Genomic DNA, 19,099 nt, shown 5'->3' on the forward strand with positions numbered 1-19,099 from the left:
CAGAAGTCATCAAAACAAGTCAGTGTGTCCATTTAGGGAAAGTGTCCTCAACTTTTCTGGAACTTTGGTTTAGGAAAAAAAAAGAAAGAGAAAATATCTACAACCCTTAGAACATTCTTGGGAATCTTCTTAGGAGTAGGGGGGATTATTTTTTGAAAACAGACTTGCCTTTTGGAAATGGCTAAAAGTACTTGGCAACAGGGCTGGGAGTTTGGCCTAGTGGTAGAGTGCTTGCCTAGCATGCATGAAGACCCGGGTTCAATTCCTTGGTACCACATACTTAGGAAAATCCAGAAGTGGTGCTGAGGCTCAAGTGGTAGAGTTCTAGCCTTGAGAAAAATCCAAAGACAGTGCTCAGGGCCCTGAGCTCAAGCCCAGGACTGGTAAAAACAACAACAAAAAAAAGCAAAAAAAAAACCTACTTGGCAACAAAGCTAGGAATGAGATGGGTGATCAAGCTGAAAAAAATTCCAGTTGCTTCCAAACAAGCTGTGAGCATAAAGAAATGAGGCTGATTTGCCTATGTGGCATAGAAACTGGCTCAATAGCAACTCTGCAAGAGGACTTCCAAAAATGCTGATACCTTGGCAAGAAATAACAATATTTTTCTAGTACACACACAATGTATAGTGTCTGGTACAGTACATAGACATATGATTTTTTATTAAAAGATTTTATTAACACTGATTTTTACATCATATTTCAAATGTCATGTTTATCAAACAAGTATTCAAGAAAGGAATCTCTGTATGTAATTACTGGCACACAGATTTTAGACCATAATTAAAATTAAGCTGACACTTTGTATGTCATAGATACATATCGGTCTATAGAGTATATATCCCATCATAGATTTTTGTGTCTATGTAGTTATGTTTATATTTCCAAGACTGTGACAATAACATTGGGTACCCGCATATTGAGTCATCGCTCTTGTACTGTGTGGATCTAATATCCATATATCAAGGAGACTATGCGCCTTTTGTTCCTTTGGTCTTGACTTGTCTCACTCAACATGATTTGCTCTAGTTTCATCTACTTCCTAGCAAATGCCATTATTTTATCTTGTCTTGTGACTATGTAGAATTCCATTGTATATATGTACCACATTTTTTGTATCTGTTCACCTGTAGTGGGGCATCTGGGTTGTTTCCATCTCTTGGCTATTGTGAATAGTGCAGTGATGAATATGACTGCGCAGGTAGACACATGATTTTTATTTTAATCCTTGGATTTTTTTTAGTGCCATCCCTGGCGCTTGAACTTAGGGCCTGGGCACTGTCCCTGAGCTCTTTTGCCGAAGGCTACTGCTCTACTGCTTTGAACTACAGCTCCACTTCCAGTTTTTTGGTGATTCATTGGAGATGAGTCTCATGGATTTTCCTGTCCTGGCTGGCTTCCAACTGTGATCCTCAGATCTCAGCTTCCTGAGTAGCTAGGATTACAGGCGTGAGCCACCTTACCTGGCTTTCATCTTAATCTTATGTTGCTTTTTCTGAAAGAGGCTGGAAGATAGGGTAAAATAAGGAAGGTGGGTTTCATTCCCATCTAAGGATAAACTGGTTTAATGTAGGTGTGTAACTATACTCTCACATGTGTGAGTATTCAAATAAAGAAGGGGGGAAAGCAGTTGGAAGGATGAAATATCTAATCAAAGGGGCTGGGTTGTATGGGTATATCTTAGTGGTAGTGAACTCACTTACTGTGTACAAGACCCTGGGTTCCTATCTCACCACCACACAAAAATAGTTTTTATTTTTTAAATTTTTTAAAATGTTTTTGTTAGTGCTGGGGACTGAGTTCAGGGCCTGAGCACTGTCCTTAGGCTTTCCTCAAGGCTAGTGCTCTACCTCTTGAGCCATAGCACAATTTCCAGCCTTTTCTAGGTATGTGGTACTGAGGAATCAAACCTGGGTCTACTTCTAGGCCAAACTACCAGCCCCAATACAGAAAAAAATTAATAGTTCATCTCCCTGGGTGTTTTGTCTTTTTTATTGTAATAGTGAAACCCCTGAGATAATGAGAAGAGGTTTGTTTTTGGCTCAGTGGTTTGGAAGTTCCGTCCCATTTATTTGGGCCTGTGGCAAGGCAGCGTCTGGTGGTAGGAGTCAGTGGTGCAGCAAAGCCACTTGTCGACCTATGTGGCCAGAATGAGAAAAGAGAGCAAGGAGGAACATGAGGTCCCACAATCCCCTGTAGAGGCCATGTCTCCAATGACCTACAGATTCAACGTCCCCCCCCCATCCCAGGCACATACCATATTTAGCTCATACTATAGCAAAGTGGTATGAAATTATAATGATGTATCATTAGCGATGTTGTTACTCATATGTATTTCTTTTGTAATAATGGGAGACAAAGTATCTTTTCTATCAAAGTCATTTGCATCCCTTCTGTTAATCTTAAGAAAATTTGTTTCTGAAAAGTTTCTGCTTTGTCCCGGTGGCCTAGCCCAATTTCATTACATTTAATTACACGCATCCTTTTTCCTGAGCACTTTAGGACACTGGTAAGATCTCCTTGAATTTTAGTTACATCTTCTTCACTAAGCCGTATCCTTCCAAAGACTGTGAACCTGAGCTTAGCTAATGGGAGCAGAGGGTGGGGCCTGCTAGGTTGGGTATAAAAAGGGTGAAGTCTGCTTTCTGTGTGGGCTTGCTTTTTTTTTTTTTGCAGATTTTTGGGACCAGTTGCTGTCCCTGAACTTTTTCTTTTGCTCAAGGCTAGTGTTCTACCACTTTAAGCCACAGTACCCCTTCCCCAAGCTATTTTCCACAACTTATTTGCTTTGAACAAATTTAATTTGTGAAAAAAGATTAGCAGTGTCCAAGAACCAAACAGGATATGTTTGTGACCTAAAGAGAGCTATGACTTTGGATATTATCAAACAAAATTGGCAACAAACAAACAAAAAATACTTTGATGAGCTATCAAGTCCCATGCAGTCTAAGGATTCAGCTTCTGTTATGTAACTATGAAAGCTGAGCCAGTGGAAGTTCATGTGTACATTTACTGAGAAAGAGGCCAGCAAACTTCCAGTAAGATGGAGCAACTTCCCTGCTGTCATGCTTCTAATAAACAACTGTCAACACAATTCAGGTGTAGAAAGTTTAAACTCTAGAATAAATACTCAAAGATGGAAAGCTACAAGCAAGCCACAAAAGTGGATTTTTTTACCAGTCCTGGGCTTGAACTCAGGGCCTGAGCACTGTCCTTGGGCTTTCTCAAGGCTGGAGCTCTACCACTTGAGCCTCAGCACCACCTCAAGCTTTTTCTTTGTCTGTGGTACCGAGGAATAGAACTCCGGTCTTCGTACATGCTAGGCAAACTGCCACTAGGCCAAACTCCCAGCCCCTGGATTATTTTTTTTTTTTTGGCCCCTTTCTCTTTTTGGCCCCGCTCGCTCCGGACCTGCTCGCTCCGGCCCGGCTAGGCCCCCTTTCTAGCTCCGGCCCCGCTCGCTCCGGCCCCGCTCGCTCTGGCCCCGCTCGCTCCAGCTTGCTCTTGGCCCCGCTCGCTCCGGCCCGGCCCGACCCTGGCTTGCTCTGGCCCCGCTCGCTCCGGCCCAGGTAGCTCCCGCACGCTCCTGGCCCCTTCTCGCTCTGGCCCCTTCTCGCTCTGGCCCCTCTCGCTCCGGCCTCGCTGGCTCTGGCTCGGCTCGCTCCCGCACGCTCCGGCCCCACTCGCTCCGGCCACCACTCGGTTGGGCTCTGTTCACTTCAGCTCAGCTCGCTTCTTTCGCTCTCTGTCGCCGTCGCAGTCTTGTCTCTGCCACTTTTCCGGCTTGGTTGTGTATGTGGGATACCGAGGAATCGAACCCGGGTCTTTGTGCATGCTAGGCAAGCACTTTAACCGCTAGGCCAAACTCCGGGGCCTCCCTGGATTATTTTTTAAAACTGGTCTTGGGGCATGAACTCAGAGCCTGAGTACTGTTTCTGACTCTCTTTGTGTTCAAGCCTAGCCTTCTACCTCTTGAGTCCCAGCAGTACTTCTGGAGTTTTCAGAGTAGATTATTAAGGATAAGAGTCTATGAACTTTCCTGCCTGGGCTGGCTTTGAATTGCAGATCCTCAGATCTCAGCCTCCTGAGTCACTAGAATTATAGGTATGAGCTACAATGCCTGGCTTCCTGAGCTTTTTTGCTCAAGGATAACACTCTACTATTTGAGCCACAGCTCTATTAGCAGGTTTTTGGCAGTTCACTGGTGATAAGAGTCTCATAAACTTGGAGCAAGAAGCATAGCCTAGTGGTAGAGTGCTCACGTAGTATGCACAAGGCCTGGGCTCGGTTACTTAGTACCAAATGTGTAGGGAAAAAGCCAAAAGTGGTGCAGTGGCTCAAGAGGCAGAGTGTTAGCCTTGAGCAAAAAGTGTCAAAGGATAGTGCCCAGGCCCTGAGTTCAAATCTTAGGACTGGCAAACAAACAAAAAATCTAACAAACTTTTCTGACTGGGATGGCTTTGGCCTGCAATACTCAGAGCTCACCCTCCTGAGTAGCTAGGATTTCAGGCATGAGCCTCTGGTACCCAGTTCCTTTGGGGGTTGTGATAGAATTACAGGGACAAGAAAGCCAGATGACAAGGAGGAGAAGAATTAGACAGTCTTTTTTTTTTTGCCAGTCCTGGGCTTGAGCTCAGGGCCTGAGCACTGTCCTTGGACTTTCTCAAGGCTAGAGCTCTACCACTTGAGCCTCAGCACCACTTCCGGCTTTTTCTATGTATGTGGTACCGAGGAATCGAACCCGGGTCTTCATGCATGCTAGGCAAGCACTTTAACCACTAAGCCAAACTCCCAGCCCAGAATTGGACAGTCTTAAACAACAACAACAACCCATTCCCATTCCAAAAAACCCCAAACAAACCCAAGAATAAAGAAAGACACCATGCCTTTTTATTTGAACATTTATTTTTTTTTTTCAAAGAAATCCATGCACAGATAGAAATAAAGAAGGAGAAAGCGAAACATGGCAACCATGTTTTAGCAGCCAAACATAAGAAAATAATTTGGCACAACTTGATTTTTTTTTCCTTTTCCTTTTTTGCAAAAAAGACAATCTATACTACTACTAAAATTGACCTTCCTCAGAAAGCTCCCATTTGATTTTCGAAAACATAACACATTGGTTAGTCTTCTACTTAATGGCTGGAGGAAGTATGTAAGTAAAAAAATAGAAAAAAAAGAAAGTGGTTCCCTTTGGGGAAGACCACAGGGTGCTGTTGGCAGCACAGCAGTGGACACTGAGGAGTCAGTGCACCAGAAAGGAAAAGCACACCACAGAGATAGCCAGGCTGGTTAGGAGCGCCAGTGGGGTCACCACATTCCCAAGGTTCTGGGAAGATGCGATCTCATTGTCCTCATTCACATGTTGCTTGTTCCCAGGACCTTCATCCACATCCAGGTCATAAGCCAGTTCTGCCGAAAGACAAAAAAAAAGACAAGGCTTTGAAATGCAGGATGAAGCATGAGCTCACACCTAGGCTAGCATGCTTCAAGTGCTTGTGGATGGTCAGGATGACCCAGCTTCCATTCTTTCTTTTCTTTCATTGGAAAAACAATTTTATTATTTGGAAGTCATTGTAAGCAGTTGATGACTGCAGTACGTCTTGATCAATGTGTTTTTTTTTTTCCCAGTCCTGGGCTTGAGCTCAGGGCCTGAGCACTGTCCTTGGACTTTCTCAAGGCTAGAGCTCTACCACTTGAGCCTCAGCACCAATTCTGGCTTTTTTCTACATATGTGGTACTGAGTGGTTTTTTTTCTAATGCAGATAAAAACCAATTAGTAAAACCAGGTGTCCTTGGCTCACATCTATAATCCTAGCTACACAGGAAGCTGAGATATGAGGCTCATGGTTCAAAGACAGCCTGGACACAAAAGTCCCTATGACACTCATATCTCCAATTAACCACCACAAAACTGGAAGTGGTGCTGTGACTCAAAGTATAGAGCACTAGCCTTGAGCAAAAGAGCTCAGGGACAGAGCCCAGGAACTGAATCCAAGCCCCATGACCCGCAAAACAACAACAAAAATCTGCAAAGCTGGATGCTGGTGGCTCATGCCTGTAATCTTAGCTATTTGAGAGGCTGAGATATGAGGACTCTGGTTCAACGTTAACCTGGGCAGGAAAGTCTGTGAGACTCTTATCTTCAGTTAACCACCAGAAAAAGCTCACAGACAGTACTCAGACCCTGAGTTCAAGCCCCTCAACTGACAAAACCAAAACCAAAATGATATATTTGTATCTATTTGCCTACCAAAGCACCTTATTAGTTCAACTTTGGAATTAACTTTGATTCTCAGTCATGTTCCATAGCTTGAACAGATCTAATATTTATTGATTTTTGCGTGTGTGTACTCGTTCTGGGGCTTGAACTCAGGGCCTAGGTGCTATCCCTGAGTTCTTTTTGCCCAAGGCTAGTGATCTACCACTTGGGCCACAGCTCCACTTTCTGCTTTTTTGGTAGTTGTTGAATCAGATGAATCTCTCGGACTTTCCTGCCGAGGCTAGCTTTGAGTCATGATTCTCAGATCTCAGCTTCCAGACTAGCTAGGATTATAGGTGTGAGCCCCCAGCACCCAGCAGTTCTTCCTCCTCTTCCCCCTCCTCCTTCCTTTCTCCCCACCCCCTCTCTCCATAAAGTCTGTTTGTCTCCCCCATGCACAGACTTTATAAATTGATAGCATGGGAAAAGGTGAGAGGCTGATGGGTAAGAATCTTTCATTCTTTGATTATAAGATATACTCCAGATTTTGAAATTAAATGGGATGTTTTGTGGCTTAACACCAAAGTCCCCCCTGAAAGGCAAATCTAAATAGGCAGATAGGGGTTTCTCAGAAAATTCAAAATTGCTTGAGGGTATGATTTCTTTCAAATTTGCTTCTCCAGACTTAAGAGATCAATTCTACCCCCTTGGCTTTTCTAGGCTCTCTGGCCAATGTTTCTATTTTAATAGCTTGTGAAGGTGATAGGAGGTTACTCAACGTCACTTACCAGCCAACTGTCCTGGAGCCAGGGGGCCGAAAAGTGGCCTCTGGGACACTGTGCTACATAGCAACAGACCCAGAGGAAATGAGTGGGATTCTACGGAGGGAAGGAAGGAAGAGGATGGAAGAGCTCCTCTTACAGGGCATGAAATACTCAGTAAGCCACAGGAAGCAAGTGTAGAAAACAAGCTGGTCCAGGATGAATGTGGTATAGGGCCCTGAACCAAGGCTGACCTAAAGCTGGCATGGGTTAGGGCACGCAGCAAGTACATGAAGGTGATTAAAATCAGTAGGTCTGATTTCTCAGATTGGGATCCCACTTTTCTACAGAGCCTTTCTTTGTTTGTTTTGGTACTCATCCTGAGGCTGGAAGGGCCTGGGCACTGTCGCCAAGTTTCTTTTGCTCAAGGCTACCACTCTACTACTTGAGCCACCGCATCACTGTGACTTTTTCTCAGTAGTTTATTCAAGATGAGAGTCTCATGGACTTTCCTGCCTGGGATGGCTTTGAACTGCAATCATCAGATCTCAGCCTTCTGAGTTTTACAGGCATGAGGATTACAGGAGTGAGCCAGTAGTGCTTGGCTCAACGGGGTGATTTTTAATGGCATTGCCAACAATGACAGAGCCAATTTTATCATGCTACAATTGAAAGGAGAGAGACAGACAGACAAAGTTTAGCTCCTAAGGTGGCATCTTCTTTGTTGAATTTGCATGTATTTTTATTTCTGGTCCTGGGATTTGAATTCAGGGACGCAGTGCTATCCTAGAGTTTTTATTTGGTTTTTTTTTTTTTTTTTTTTTTTTTTTTTTTTTTTTTTTTTGCTCAAAGCTAGCTAGCATTCTACCACTTGAACCACCATTCTACTTCATCTCTTTTTTCGGGTTTGTGTGGGGGGCACTTAATTGGAGATAAGAATTTTATGGACTTTCTTCCCTCATTTGTCATAATTAGTATAAACCTTGGACTCTTTTAACAGAGGGTTATAATAGGGCAAAAACCTAGATACACAAGGCCATATAAGATGAGGCTAAATGAAAGGACCTCCAGGATATGGAAACAAGAGCTTTATAACATGTGATTGTAGTTCTTAATGTACTATGTTATTTCTTATCTCTTTTGTTGTCCCTTGATTATTCTCACATTGTTACAGTATGTTACCTTGTTATCTGGTATATTGAATATGTTTTTTTTAAAACTGACCATTTTTATTGTTTGTAGCCAAGGAATTTTAAGATAAGATATTAATATTTCCTCCCCGGAAGTAGCCCAATTACAAAATCTATATAAATATCACCAAGAGCTTAAAGAATTTGATTCAGAATCACAATTTTCTCAGCCTTACTAATGTTCCTTCCAGATTTACCACTCTCCAGACAAAATTTTAGAAATTCCTGTAAAGTCTAATTTTAGTAAACTTTTCCCTGCCTATTGATTTTGATAAGAGTTGTCTTTCCTCTTAGTAGTACAATCATAGAATACTCACTTTGAGAAATATTTATGTTACAATGTAACTGTAGCCCCTCTTGACATCAACTTATGAACAAAATTTAACCTAAAAAACACTAATATTTGAACTTGAGCTCAGGGTCTGGCACTCTTGCTTTCGCATTTCTCTCAAGGCTGGCACTCCACCACTTCAGTCAGGTCTACTTGCAGATATTTCCCCTTTTTTAAATATATATTTTATTGTAATTAATAAAAGGGTTATATGATGTTTGCCAGATAGAAGGTGCATTAATTCACATACATTGATACCCTTTCACATGTCTTGGTACCCATTACCCTCCCCCCACCCAGCACCCACTCCCCGTATTGGTTTTGCCCCCTTCCCTATCAAGTTTCAGATAACCAAATACAAATAAATTCAATATATCAAATAACAAAGTGAGATACTGTAACAATATTGGGTATCTCATATTGAATATATGTTTATTTGGTTATTTGTAATAGGAAAGGGAAGGGGGGAAAACAAGATGAGGGGTGGGGGTGGGGGGAGGGAAATGGGGACCAAGACATGAGAAAAGGTATCAATGTTTGTGAAGTAATGCAACTTCTATCTGGTGAATATAATATAACCCTTCTATTAATTATAATAACAAATAAAATAATAATAAAAGGAAAAAAAGAATTTTATGGACTTTCTTGGCTAAGCTGACTTGGAACTGAATCCTCACATCTCAGCCTCCTGAGTAGCCAGGATGGCAGGCATACACCATCAGAATCCAGTTAAGTCTACTTCTTTTTCTTTGCTGAATACACTATGAAAGTTCATACATATGAATCTGATCACATTTTACTTCTCTAAACATGAAGAAAGGTTTCCTTTCTGAGTAGTGGTAGTAATTCAAGTTTTCCAGGGATTTCTTTGATTCCAGGGAAACATAAGTAAGCAAATCACAATATAGCTTCTCCCCCCACCTCCTCAGGCTTTGCAACATATCTCCTAACAACATAAAAAGAGAAAAAGAACAAAGAGCACTGCTCTAGTTGGACTCAGATGTCTTTCCCTGAAAGGTGAACTATGCAGGGTCCACAAGGCGGCTGGGGTCAGCCGGCAGTGGGAGGACAGCAAGGCGAGCACAATCCTGGGTCACGATCGGGTTTCAGTGAAGTGCAAAACACACATGGCTGGGTGTGTTGAAAGCTCAGTCTTGAGTGTCACAGTAGCTTCTCCACTTAAGCAGAGTATTTTTAGGGTTGACCTGAATGACAGAGTTCTCAGCATTGCTTTCAGATGCCTTTGCTGGACGGTGCCCCTTTGCCTAACATTGAGATGAAAGAACATCTTATTACGTTACCCCCAGCTCCTACTCTATTTTTCTCTCTTCAAACAATCCTTTTCTCATGGAATAGTCTTCATTTACTGGTGCAGTTAAGGCAAGTATAGGAGTTCTGCTAAATACAGTTGCTTCTCAGCTTTTTATCACCCACTCCTTCTAATTTTATTTTATTTTATTTTTCTCTCTTGGATCTTAGCTTGGAAATGATAATGATGACTTGTAATGACTGATGCCTCATTGTATGCTCGCATGGTGCTATATGATTCATCTACATTATCTCATTTAATTTCACTTCTCCACTGCATTGTGATGTAGGGCTTATAGAATTCCTGTTTTACTGGCAAAGATGTGCAAGCTCAGGCTAATTATTTTGTCTGCATTGACATAGCTTGTATGGAGTAGACAGGTCATATGAATCCAGGCCTCTTAGGCCTTCTGTGAAGCTATGTTGTCTCTTAAGAAATTACATATTCCCAGGCCAGGAGTTTGGCCTAGTGGTAGAGTGCTTGCCTAGCATGCGTGAAGACCCAGGTTCAGTTCGTCAAAACCACATGCACAGAAAAAGTCAGAAGTGGTGCTATGGTTCAAGTGGTAGATCTCTAGCCTTGAGAGAGCCCAAGGGCAGTGCTCAGCCCTGAGTTCAAGCTTCAGGACTGGCAGGAAAAAAAGAAGAAAGAAAAATTATATATTCCCAAACAGACTGCAAAGCTTTTAGTAGTTACGATGCTCACTTGAAAGAAACTCAATTTGTCAGCTATGTATCACTAAACAGAACTTGCAGCCAGGTGCTGATGGCGCATGCTTGTTATCCTAGCTATTTTAAGAGGCTGAGATCTGAGGAACACAGTTAGAACCCAGCCCAGGCTGGAAAGGCCACTTATCTTCAATGAACCAGCAGAAAACTGAAAGTGAGGCTGTGACTCAAAGAGGTAGAGCACTAGTCTTGAGCTCAAAAGCTCAGGGACAGCGCACAGGCCCTGAGTTCAAGCCTCAGGACTGACAAAAATAAAAAATAAGGAGAATTCCCAAAAAGCTTGAGAAAAGTCACTGTTTACATGTAAAATTGACCATGTACTTGATTTAGGTAAGCTCGTGGAAAAATTTTGAAATGTTGAAAACATCTCTGTGTCTGGGGGTCTGAAATGGGAAGTATTATTAATCCTATTTCTCTGAAGAAACCAACAATGATGATCCAATCATTAGGACTTACCTCCCCCCAACAACGCCGGGCTCAACCAGACCCAAACCTTAGGTTAAGTCTTACTTCACCAAAGGGCCCCTAGGACAATTCCAGAATGATATTGCTTGTGCTTCTGAAGCTGTGTTTCTCAGTTTAGGGATGGCTCAGCCTTATCACTGAATTCCATAGCTACATTTTTGCTGGTATACATTGTCACTAATCCCACAAAAACCCACTCTGGATCTGGGCCACCATCATGAAGATTAGAGATGAAGGAGATAGTGTAAATACAAAGAGGCATGGTGAGAGACGGAGGAAACAGGACTTTGGACCAAAATAAATATGAACATTCCTGGAGAGAGGAAATATAATCACACCAAATTCAATAAACAACACTAGCCTATGATATTCCAACATGGGATTAAAAGACTAGAGAATGAATTTGTCTCTACTTCAAGGATTCCTACATTTCAGTGGGAATAACAAACCAACCAGCTAGGAGGTATTTGGGCTCAAATAAGAGTGTAAGCAAAATATCTCAGGAAGAGGATGAAGAGATCAAAGTTGCAAATGGAAGCTTCTTGACAGATTTCTTGGAGAAGGACGTGGATGCAATATACATAATGAAGTATCAATGGAACTATGGTAGAACTGATTACATGGTTATTCCAGACAGATGGCTCAGCGTGAGCCAAATCACCAAGACTTGGAGAATGGACAGGGTGGACTCAGTAGGAGGAAGCAGTGTCCTGGTGACAGGGGCTTCAGAATGGATGCACATTCTTGTGGGGCTGTATGGTGGGGAGAGGGGAAGTAGGGCGTGCTGGTGATGCACAGTAAGGCAAAAAGGACCAAAGAGTGATGCATTAGGAATGCCCCATGGTGGGCAAAGAGGAGCCATCGAAGGTTGCCAAGTCAGGAAACCTTGATTTGTGTTCCAGGAACGATCATTGTTAATAGACTTGACAGAGATCTTGTCTTAGAATAAACAAGAAGCCTGTGGGAACAGGATGTGAGGCTAAGCCTGTAGCACAAGAAAAGAAGAAAGGGAAAAAAGAAGGGGAAGGAAAGAAGAAAGAAAAGACTATGAAGTTAAGTCTAGACCAAATCATAAACTTCAGTTTGTTACAAACCAGATATATATATATTTTTTCCTTTGGGAAATTTTACTAATATTTTGACAATCTTTTATTCTTTTTTTAAAAATATATTTTTATTGTAATTAATAAAAGGGTTACATGATATTTGCCAGATAGAAGGTGCATTAATTCACATATATTGATACCCTTTCACTCCATTACCCGCCCCTCCACCCCCTCCACCCCCCCCCGTCTTGGTTTTCCCCCCTTCACTATCCAATTTCAAATAACCAAATACAAATAAATCCAATATATCAGATAACAAAGTGAGATACTGTAACAATATGAGATAACCAAGGGACAGCAAAAGAGATGAGAGATATATTTTTATGAGAATCACTATAAACTATTTTTCTTTTTTTTTTTTTGCCAGTCCTGGGCTTGAGCTCAGGGCCTGAGCCCTGTCCTTGAACTTTCTCAAGGCTAGCACTCTACCACTTGAGCCTCAGCACCATTTCCGGCTTTTGTCTATGTATGTGGTACCAAGGAATCAAACCCGGGTCTTCGTGCATGCTAGGCAAGCACTTTAAAATCACTTTTTTGAGCCAGGTGCTGGTAGCTCACACCTGTAATCCGAACTACTCAAGAGGCTGAGATCTAAGGGTCTCCCTTCAAAGCCAACGGGGCACTAAAGTCCATGAGACTCATCTCCAGTTAACCACTAGAAAACCAGAAGTGGTGCTGTGGCTCAAGGGGTAGGGCTGTAGCCTTGAGCTGAAGAGCTCAGGTTCAGCACCCAGGCCCAAAGTTCAAACCCCACAACTGACAAAAAAAATCATTTTCTTAATCAATGATTTTTTTTCTAGAATATCCTGTTGTATTAGATATATATCATAACACACACACAAATTGTTACTATCTTAAAGGTGATTATCAGTGAGAAGCTTGTAGATAAGTAAAATGTTCATGTGAAATCTAAAAATTGGTTCCTATTTGTAATCAGTATATGCTTAGAGGGTAGACTCAATAATCGGAATTAATTATATACTCAGCCCTGATTCTCATTTGCTTTCATGTCCCTTTGTGTTACTGATTAGATGATCCACTTACAATACCAGCTAATCATTAGGATCAACACTGTTGTGTTATATGTTCGCAAGTTTAAGTATTGAGGAAAGTATAGAGTGGAGGTTCCTCCAAGCAAGGTTACTCCAAGTGTGCCAGGAAAGTCCCTAAGGCGATCACAGCAAGGGTGGGGATTACAAACCCTGTATCCATGTGTGGCTCAACCATTGCCTACTAGTTCACTTTTGACCTGTCATTTCCTTCTTGGGGCTTCAAGTGGCCCCATTTTGTAAATCAGAATGCTGAACTAAAAACTTTTCCCCTAGTTTTAGTACTCCCGGGTTCATGGCTCTGCAGCTAGTATGGGGTATAGTCTGCTGCAGGTTGTAATCATTCCTCTACTTTAGACGGCAAGATGGCTGCCCCCAACAGATCCTCCATAGGCAAGTTGGGTCCATCAGTTCCTTCTCTTGGAATGTTTCTCTTAAATCCTGGATTCTCTTTTATTCCCTCGAACCATTCTAATCTTAGATAAGACATCCTGGTGATAAACACATCCATGCTAGTCTGTTTTGTTTAATTCTGGCATCACGAAAACCACTAAAGCTGGTACACACAAAGTTTTGGGGAAGAAGTTGCTAGACGTGGGGTGTATTGAAGTAGACTTGGGGTGTATTGAACAGGCAGCTGACGAGGATCTGGCAGCCAGGAAGACCTGCCCTGGGCCCCTTTCAAAGGCATTGGGGTCTTGAGCATGTAATAGTAAGCAAATGCTCACCCTTCTGAGGGCAGAGGCATCAAGGAAAACAATGAGTTGCTACAGGAGCTTCTCCACACTAACAGGAAGACTTCACAAGGCAGCGTGAAAGAAGAGCTGCCATCAAAATACCAGGGGAGAGAATGCTACTGCTGAGCCAAGCATGGGAATTTCTTCCCTGCCACGCTTGTAGGAGCAGATGGCTTCAATCTGGCCCTAATATAGCAATGGAGCAACACTACTATCTCTGTGTTTTGCATTTTCTGTGTACAGTTGGCCCCTTAAGACTGGAATATGTGAGATCTCAGGGCACTGTTTGACATAACTCAGAGGATGAAATATGGGGGAAATCTCTAAGGAAACAACGTTCAGTGCAGTACTGCTCATTTTCTGCCTGTTCTCACAGAAGTCCTTGGGCTCTGCTATTTGCTTCTGAATCCCAAACACATTCTTGGTTTCCTTGTCTACTCCTCATACTAAGCCTTCTTTCTGTCACTTTTAATCCCCCTCCTTGGTGAATGTCACATGTGAAATGACTACTTGGATTGAAAACAGAAAAAAGTCACTTTTCAAATGATGTTAGGGCCTTTGAGAATCTACATTTTTTTTCCTACAGAGATCAGACATAAGGGAACAAGTATAGTTGAGACCTCTAGTTTTTTTGTTTATGTTTTGTGCCAGTCCTGGGGATTGAACTCAAGTCGTGGGTGCTGTCCCTTAGCATTTTTGTTCATGGTTAGTGCTATACTACTTGAGCCATAGTTCCACTTCTGGCTTTTTGGGACATTCATGTCTCATAGATTTTCCTGCCTATGCTGATTTCATGCGTGATCTTCAGATCTCAGTCTCCTGAGGAGATAGGATTATAATCATGAACCACTTAGCACCTAACAAGGCCTTTGAGTTTTAATTGATCTAATGGGACTCCTTTCACAATATACCTTATTACCAAACAAGTAGACTGCCAAATTTGCCCATATAATGATATTCAAACCTAGGAATGACACAACGGCCTCTTCCAGAAGAAGATTAGGGAAATGAGATGCCCACTTTATTTTTTTTGTCGGTCGTGGGGCTTGAAATCTCGGCATGGGCGCTGTCCCTGAGCTCTTCAGCTCAAGGCTATTGCCCTACCCCTTGGGCCACAGCGCCACTTCTGGTTTTGTAGTGGTTAATTGGAGAAGAGTCTCTTGGCCTGGGCTGGCTTTGAACCACTCAGATCTCAGTCTCCTGAGTAGCTAGGATTACAGGCATGAGCCACCTCACCTGGTTTGCCCACTTTATTTTTATGGCTAATTCCAGCCCACAAACATCCTCAGTTACAGCATTGAAATACTGAAGAAGCACAGTACATTTTCCCCATTAAATAAGGCATCATCTTGGGGCTGGGAGTTGTGGCCTAGTGGTAGAGTGCTTGCCTAGCATGCATGAAGTCCTGGGTTTAATTCCTTGGTACCACATAAACAACAACAACAACAATAAATAAATAAATAAATAAGGTGTCATCTTGACCATTGCAGGCCTGAGTCTGGGGTGTTTAAATCTTCTATCTTACACTACAGAGAATATGGCAACATAGTGCCTTGCCTTGCTTCTTCCCAGGGATATAGAGGAAAAGTACGTGTGTGTGTGTGTGTGTGTGTGTGTGTGTGTGTGTGTGTGTGTGTGTGTGTGTGTACAGGGCCTGGGCAGTGTCTTTGAACTTTTGTGCTCAAGGAAAGCACTCTACTACCCACAGCACCCTTGTGATTTTCTAATGGTTCACTGAAGATTCTCACAGACTTTCTTGTCCAGACTGGGTTTGAACTGTGATCCTCAGATTTCAGCCACCTGAGTAGCTAGGATTACAGGTATAAGACACTAGCACCCAGCAGAAAAGCACACCATTTTATATTAAACCGTACAAAGTAGAGTAGGAATGCACGACTTGTAAACTCCTCAAAGACTTCCTAGCTTCTGGTGTGGCAGGCACTTCAGGTTAACCTTATACCCTTGAGAGAGGAGATGCCCTCAGTCTTCAAAGCACACAAGATTTTGGCAGAAAGATCTTAGGAACATTGACAGGTAATTTGAGTCACCTGGACTTCCCCCCCACCTTTTTTTTGGGGGGGGGTCAGGCTTGGGCTTGAACTCTGGGCCTGGGCCTTGCTTCTGAGCTCTTCAGCTCAAGGCTAGAGCTCTACCACTTGAGCCACTTGGTTTTCTGGTGATTCATTGGAGATAGAGTCTCATGAACTTTCCTTCTCGGGCTAGCTTTGAACCATGAGCCTCAGATCTCAGTAAGATTACAGGTGTGAGCCACTGGCGCCCAGCTTCCAGGGCTTCTTTAACTAGAATGCTGGATAGTGTGACTCAGAAATTCCTAACTACAGTGCCTTCCATTTCAGCTTCCTTGTCTGGAAAAGAACACCATATTCATTGTTACTAATTGGGGCGCAGACTGCTTTGTTTTCTAATATAAAACTGCTTCCAGGGGTTTTCATCCCACTAACTATGCTTTCCTATTGTGTCTAACAATTATGAAATAAATCAAAATGACCAACTTTAGAAAATAATGAATCATTTTACTGTATAATCTTATTATCACATGGGCCACTTACTGTAGTTGATTGGGTATACTACAAGTCAAGTCATATTCCTAGAAACAGAACAGCTCCATTCTGAAGGCCTGGACAGTATGAATGCCTTCATCTGCATTTCTGCCACCCTATTTATGAGTGTCTCATGCCGCTTAGTCAAAGCTCTGGAAAGCTCTAGAAGCAGTGGCCCATCAAATCCTTCACTCCCCACCACACAGCTTAGCTCATTCCCATGGAAAGGATGGACCTGAGTGGAAGGGCTAGTAGAAAGAGAAGAGTGAGCTGGGGACACAAACACTATTTGGTTAGGCCCAGGGGCACAGATGGAGCCAATTGGCTTAGAGAAGGCAAGAGAAAAGAGATTTTTTTACTTTACTGTAGTGTGTGTGTGTGCATGTGTGTGCGTGCATTGGTCCTGGGCCTTTGAACTCAGGGCCTGAACATTGTCCCTAAGCTTTTGTGTGCAAGGTTAGCACTTTATCACTTGAGCCACAGCTCAGCTTCTTGCTTGTTGGTAATTAATTGCGATAAGACTCTTATGGACTTTCCTGTCTAAGCTGGTTTCAACCCTGATCTCAGATCTCAGCCTCCTGCATAGTTAGAGTGATAGGCATGGAATTCTCACTGAACTTTTTATCATTATTGTTATTGTTAGTATTTTGGAAGTGAGCATTTTTAAAGGAGGTGTTAACTTGGTCAAATGTTATGGAGCAATTAAGAAAAGACGCTATCAATTATGTTAATTAGAGCAATTAATTAAATATCAATAATTAATCATTATGTTAATTAGAATAATTTTTGTGCCAGGCACCAGACACTCATATCTATAATACTAGCGAGGCAAGAGGCTGAGAACTGAGGATCGTGGTTCAGTGCCAGCCTGGGCAGGAAAGTATATGAGACTTTTATCTCCAATAGACTACTCAGAAAAAGCCAGAAGTGGTGCTGTGTCTCAAGTGGTAGAGCATTAGCTTTGAGCAAAAGACCTCAACAACTTTTGTTGTTGTAGGTGGTGGTGGTGGTATGTGTGTGTATGTGTATGTGTACTGGGGCCCTGCATTCTTGCTCAATTAGCTTGATCATGGCTGGTGCTCTACAATTTGAAACACACTTCTAGCCCAGCTAGAACTCTAGCCCAAATTCATAAGAGTCCAAAAGTGGAAACAATTGAAATGTCCATCCACAGAGAAATGAATATACAAAATGAGATATGTCCACTCAATGGAAAGTTATTTAGTTAGGAAAGAATGAAGTTCTGATACACATTATGACAGATGAATCTTGAAGAACAATTATGCTGAGTGAATCAGTTAAAAATAACACCTACAGCGGCCGGGAGTTTGGCCTAGTGGTAGAGCGCTTGCCTAGCATGCACGAATACCCAGGTTCGATTCCTCCTATATACACTTTGATTTTAGAAGATGCCTAGTATAGGCAAATCTAAAGAGACAGCAAGTAGGAGGAGTTGTTGCTTAATGGCTAAGGTATTTCATCTTGAGGAGAATTTCTGTCAGTTGTAGAGCTTGTACTCTGGGCCTAGGTGCTATCCCTGAGCTCTTGTTGCTCAAGGATAGCTCTACCACTTTCAGCCACAGCTCCACTTTTGGTTTTCTTGTTAATTGGAGACAAAAGTCTCACAGGCTTTCCTGCTAGGCTGGCTTTGAACCATGATCATCAGATCTCAGCCTCCTGAGTAGCTAGGATGACAAGTGTGAGCAACCAGTGCCCTGTTTGAGGCTCGGTTTTTAGGTGACATTTTATACAACCTCAGGAATCTTACTTTTTTTTTTTTTACCAGTCCTGGGCTTAAGCTCAGGGCCAGAGGACTGTCCTTGGATTTTTCTCAAGGCTAGAACTCTACCACTTGAGCCTCATCACCACTTCTGGATTTTCCTAAGTATGTGGTAACAAGGAATCGAACCTGGGTCTTCGTGCATGCTAGGCAAGCACTCTACCACTAGGCCAAACTCCCGGCTCCTTACATGTGTTTTTATAATCCACACAGATTATCTTAAACTGCAAGTATTAAATTTTATTTTGCCAGTCCTGGGGCTTGAACTCAGGGCCTGGGCATTGTCCTTGGACACTTTTTGCTCAAGGCTAGTGCTCTGCCACTTGAGCCACAGCACCATTTCTGGCTTTTTCTGTGTATGTGGTACTAAGCAATCGAACCCAGGGCTTCATGCATGCTAGGCAGACACTCTACCACTAGGCTATGCTCCCAGGCCCCTGCAAATTATGTTTTTTTAAAAATACAATAAATCCAAGAATACACTCTGTTCTCATAATTTTTAAAATTGTTTAATGGTTTAGATTAATAGGGCTTGGATTAAATTTCAGGAATGACATAGCTACAGAGGTATGCACCATTTGGGCTTTGAAGATGTAGAAAACACAAAATGCCACATGCCACTAACAATAGCCAAGTCCAATTACTGCTGAAGCTCACTGGAATAAAGAATTGGTTTTGTAGCACTCAAAGCCCACATATATTAGGACTCCATTATATGAGGGATTTATTTGGATGGGAAAATGCAAAATCTGATAAGCTTTTGTTTATTTTTAAAATTTAATTTAGTTTTTACTTCTGTGGGGCTTGAACTTGGGGCCTGGGCTCTGCGTGTAAGCTCTACCATTTGAACTACAGTACCACTTCTGGTTCGCTGGTGGTT

At 42.4% G+C, this 19,099-nt stretch overlaps 1 protein-coding gene across 1 annotated transcript in view; it reads right to left on the bottom strand.

The window, feature by feature from the left end:
- Nucleotides 1-4,894: 4,894 nt before the first annotated feature.
- Nucleotides 4,895-19,099, bottom strand: part of Gpc3 (glypican 3) — a 406,231-nt gene continuing 392,026 nt past the window's right edge. Inside the window, exon 8 of the mRNA XM_090326767.1 lies at nt 4,895-5,412. Within this exon, the coding sequence (XP_090182893.1) occupies nt 5,246-5,412 (167 nt within the window). The 3' untranslated portion in view covers nt 4,895-5,245. The remainder of the gene's footprint in view (nt 5,413-19,099) is intronic.

This window comes from Megascapheus bottae, chromosome X, assembly GCF_031878675.1.
Source record: "Megascapheus bottae isolate mThoBot1 chromosome X, mThoBot2.hap1, whole genome shotgun sequence".
NCBI lineage: Eukaryota > Metazoa > Chordata > Mammalia > Rodentia > Geomyidae > Megascapheus > Megascapheus bottae.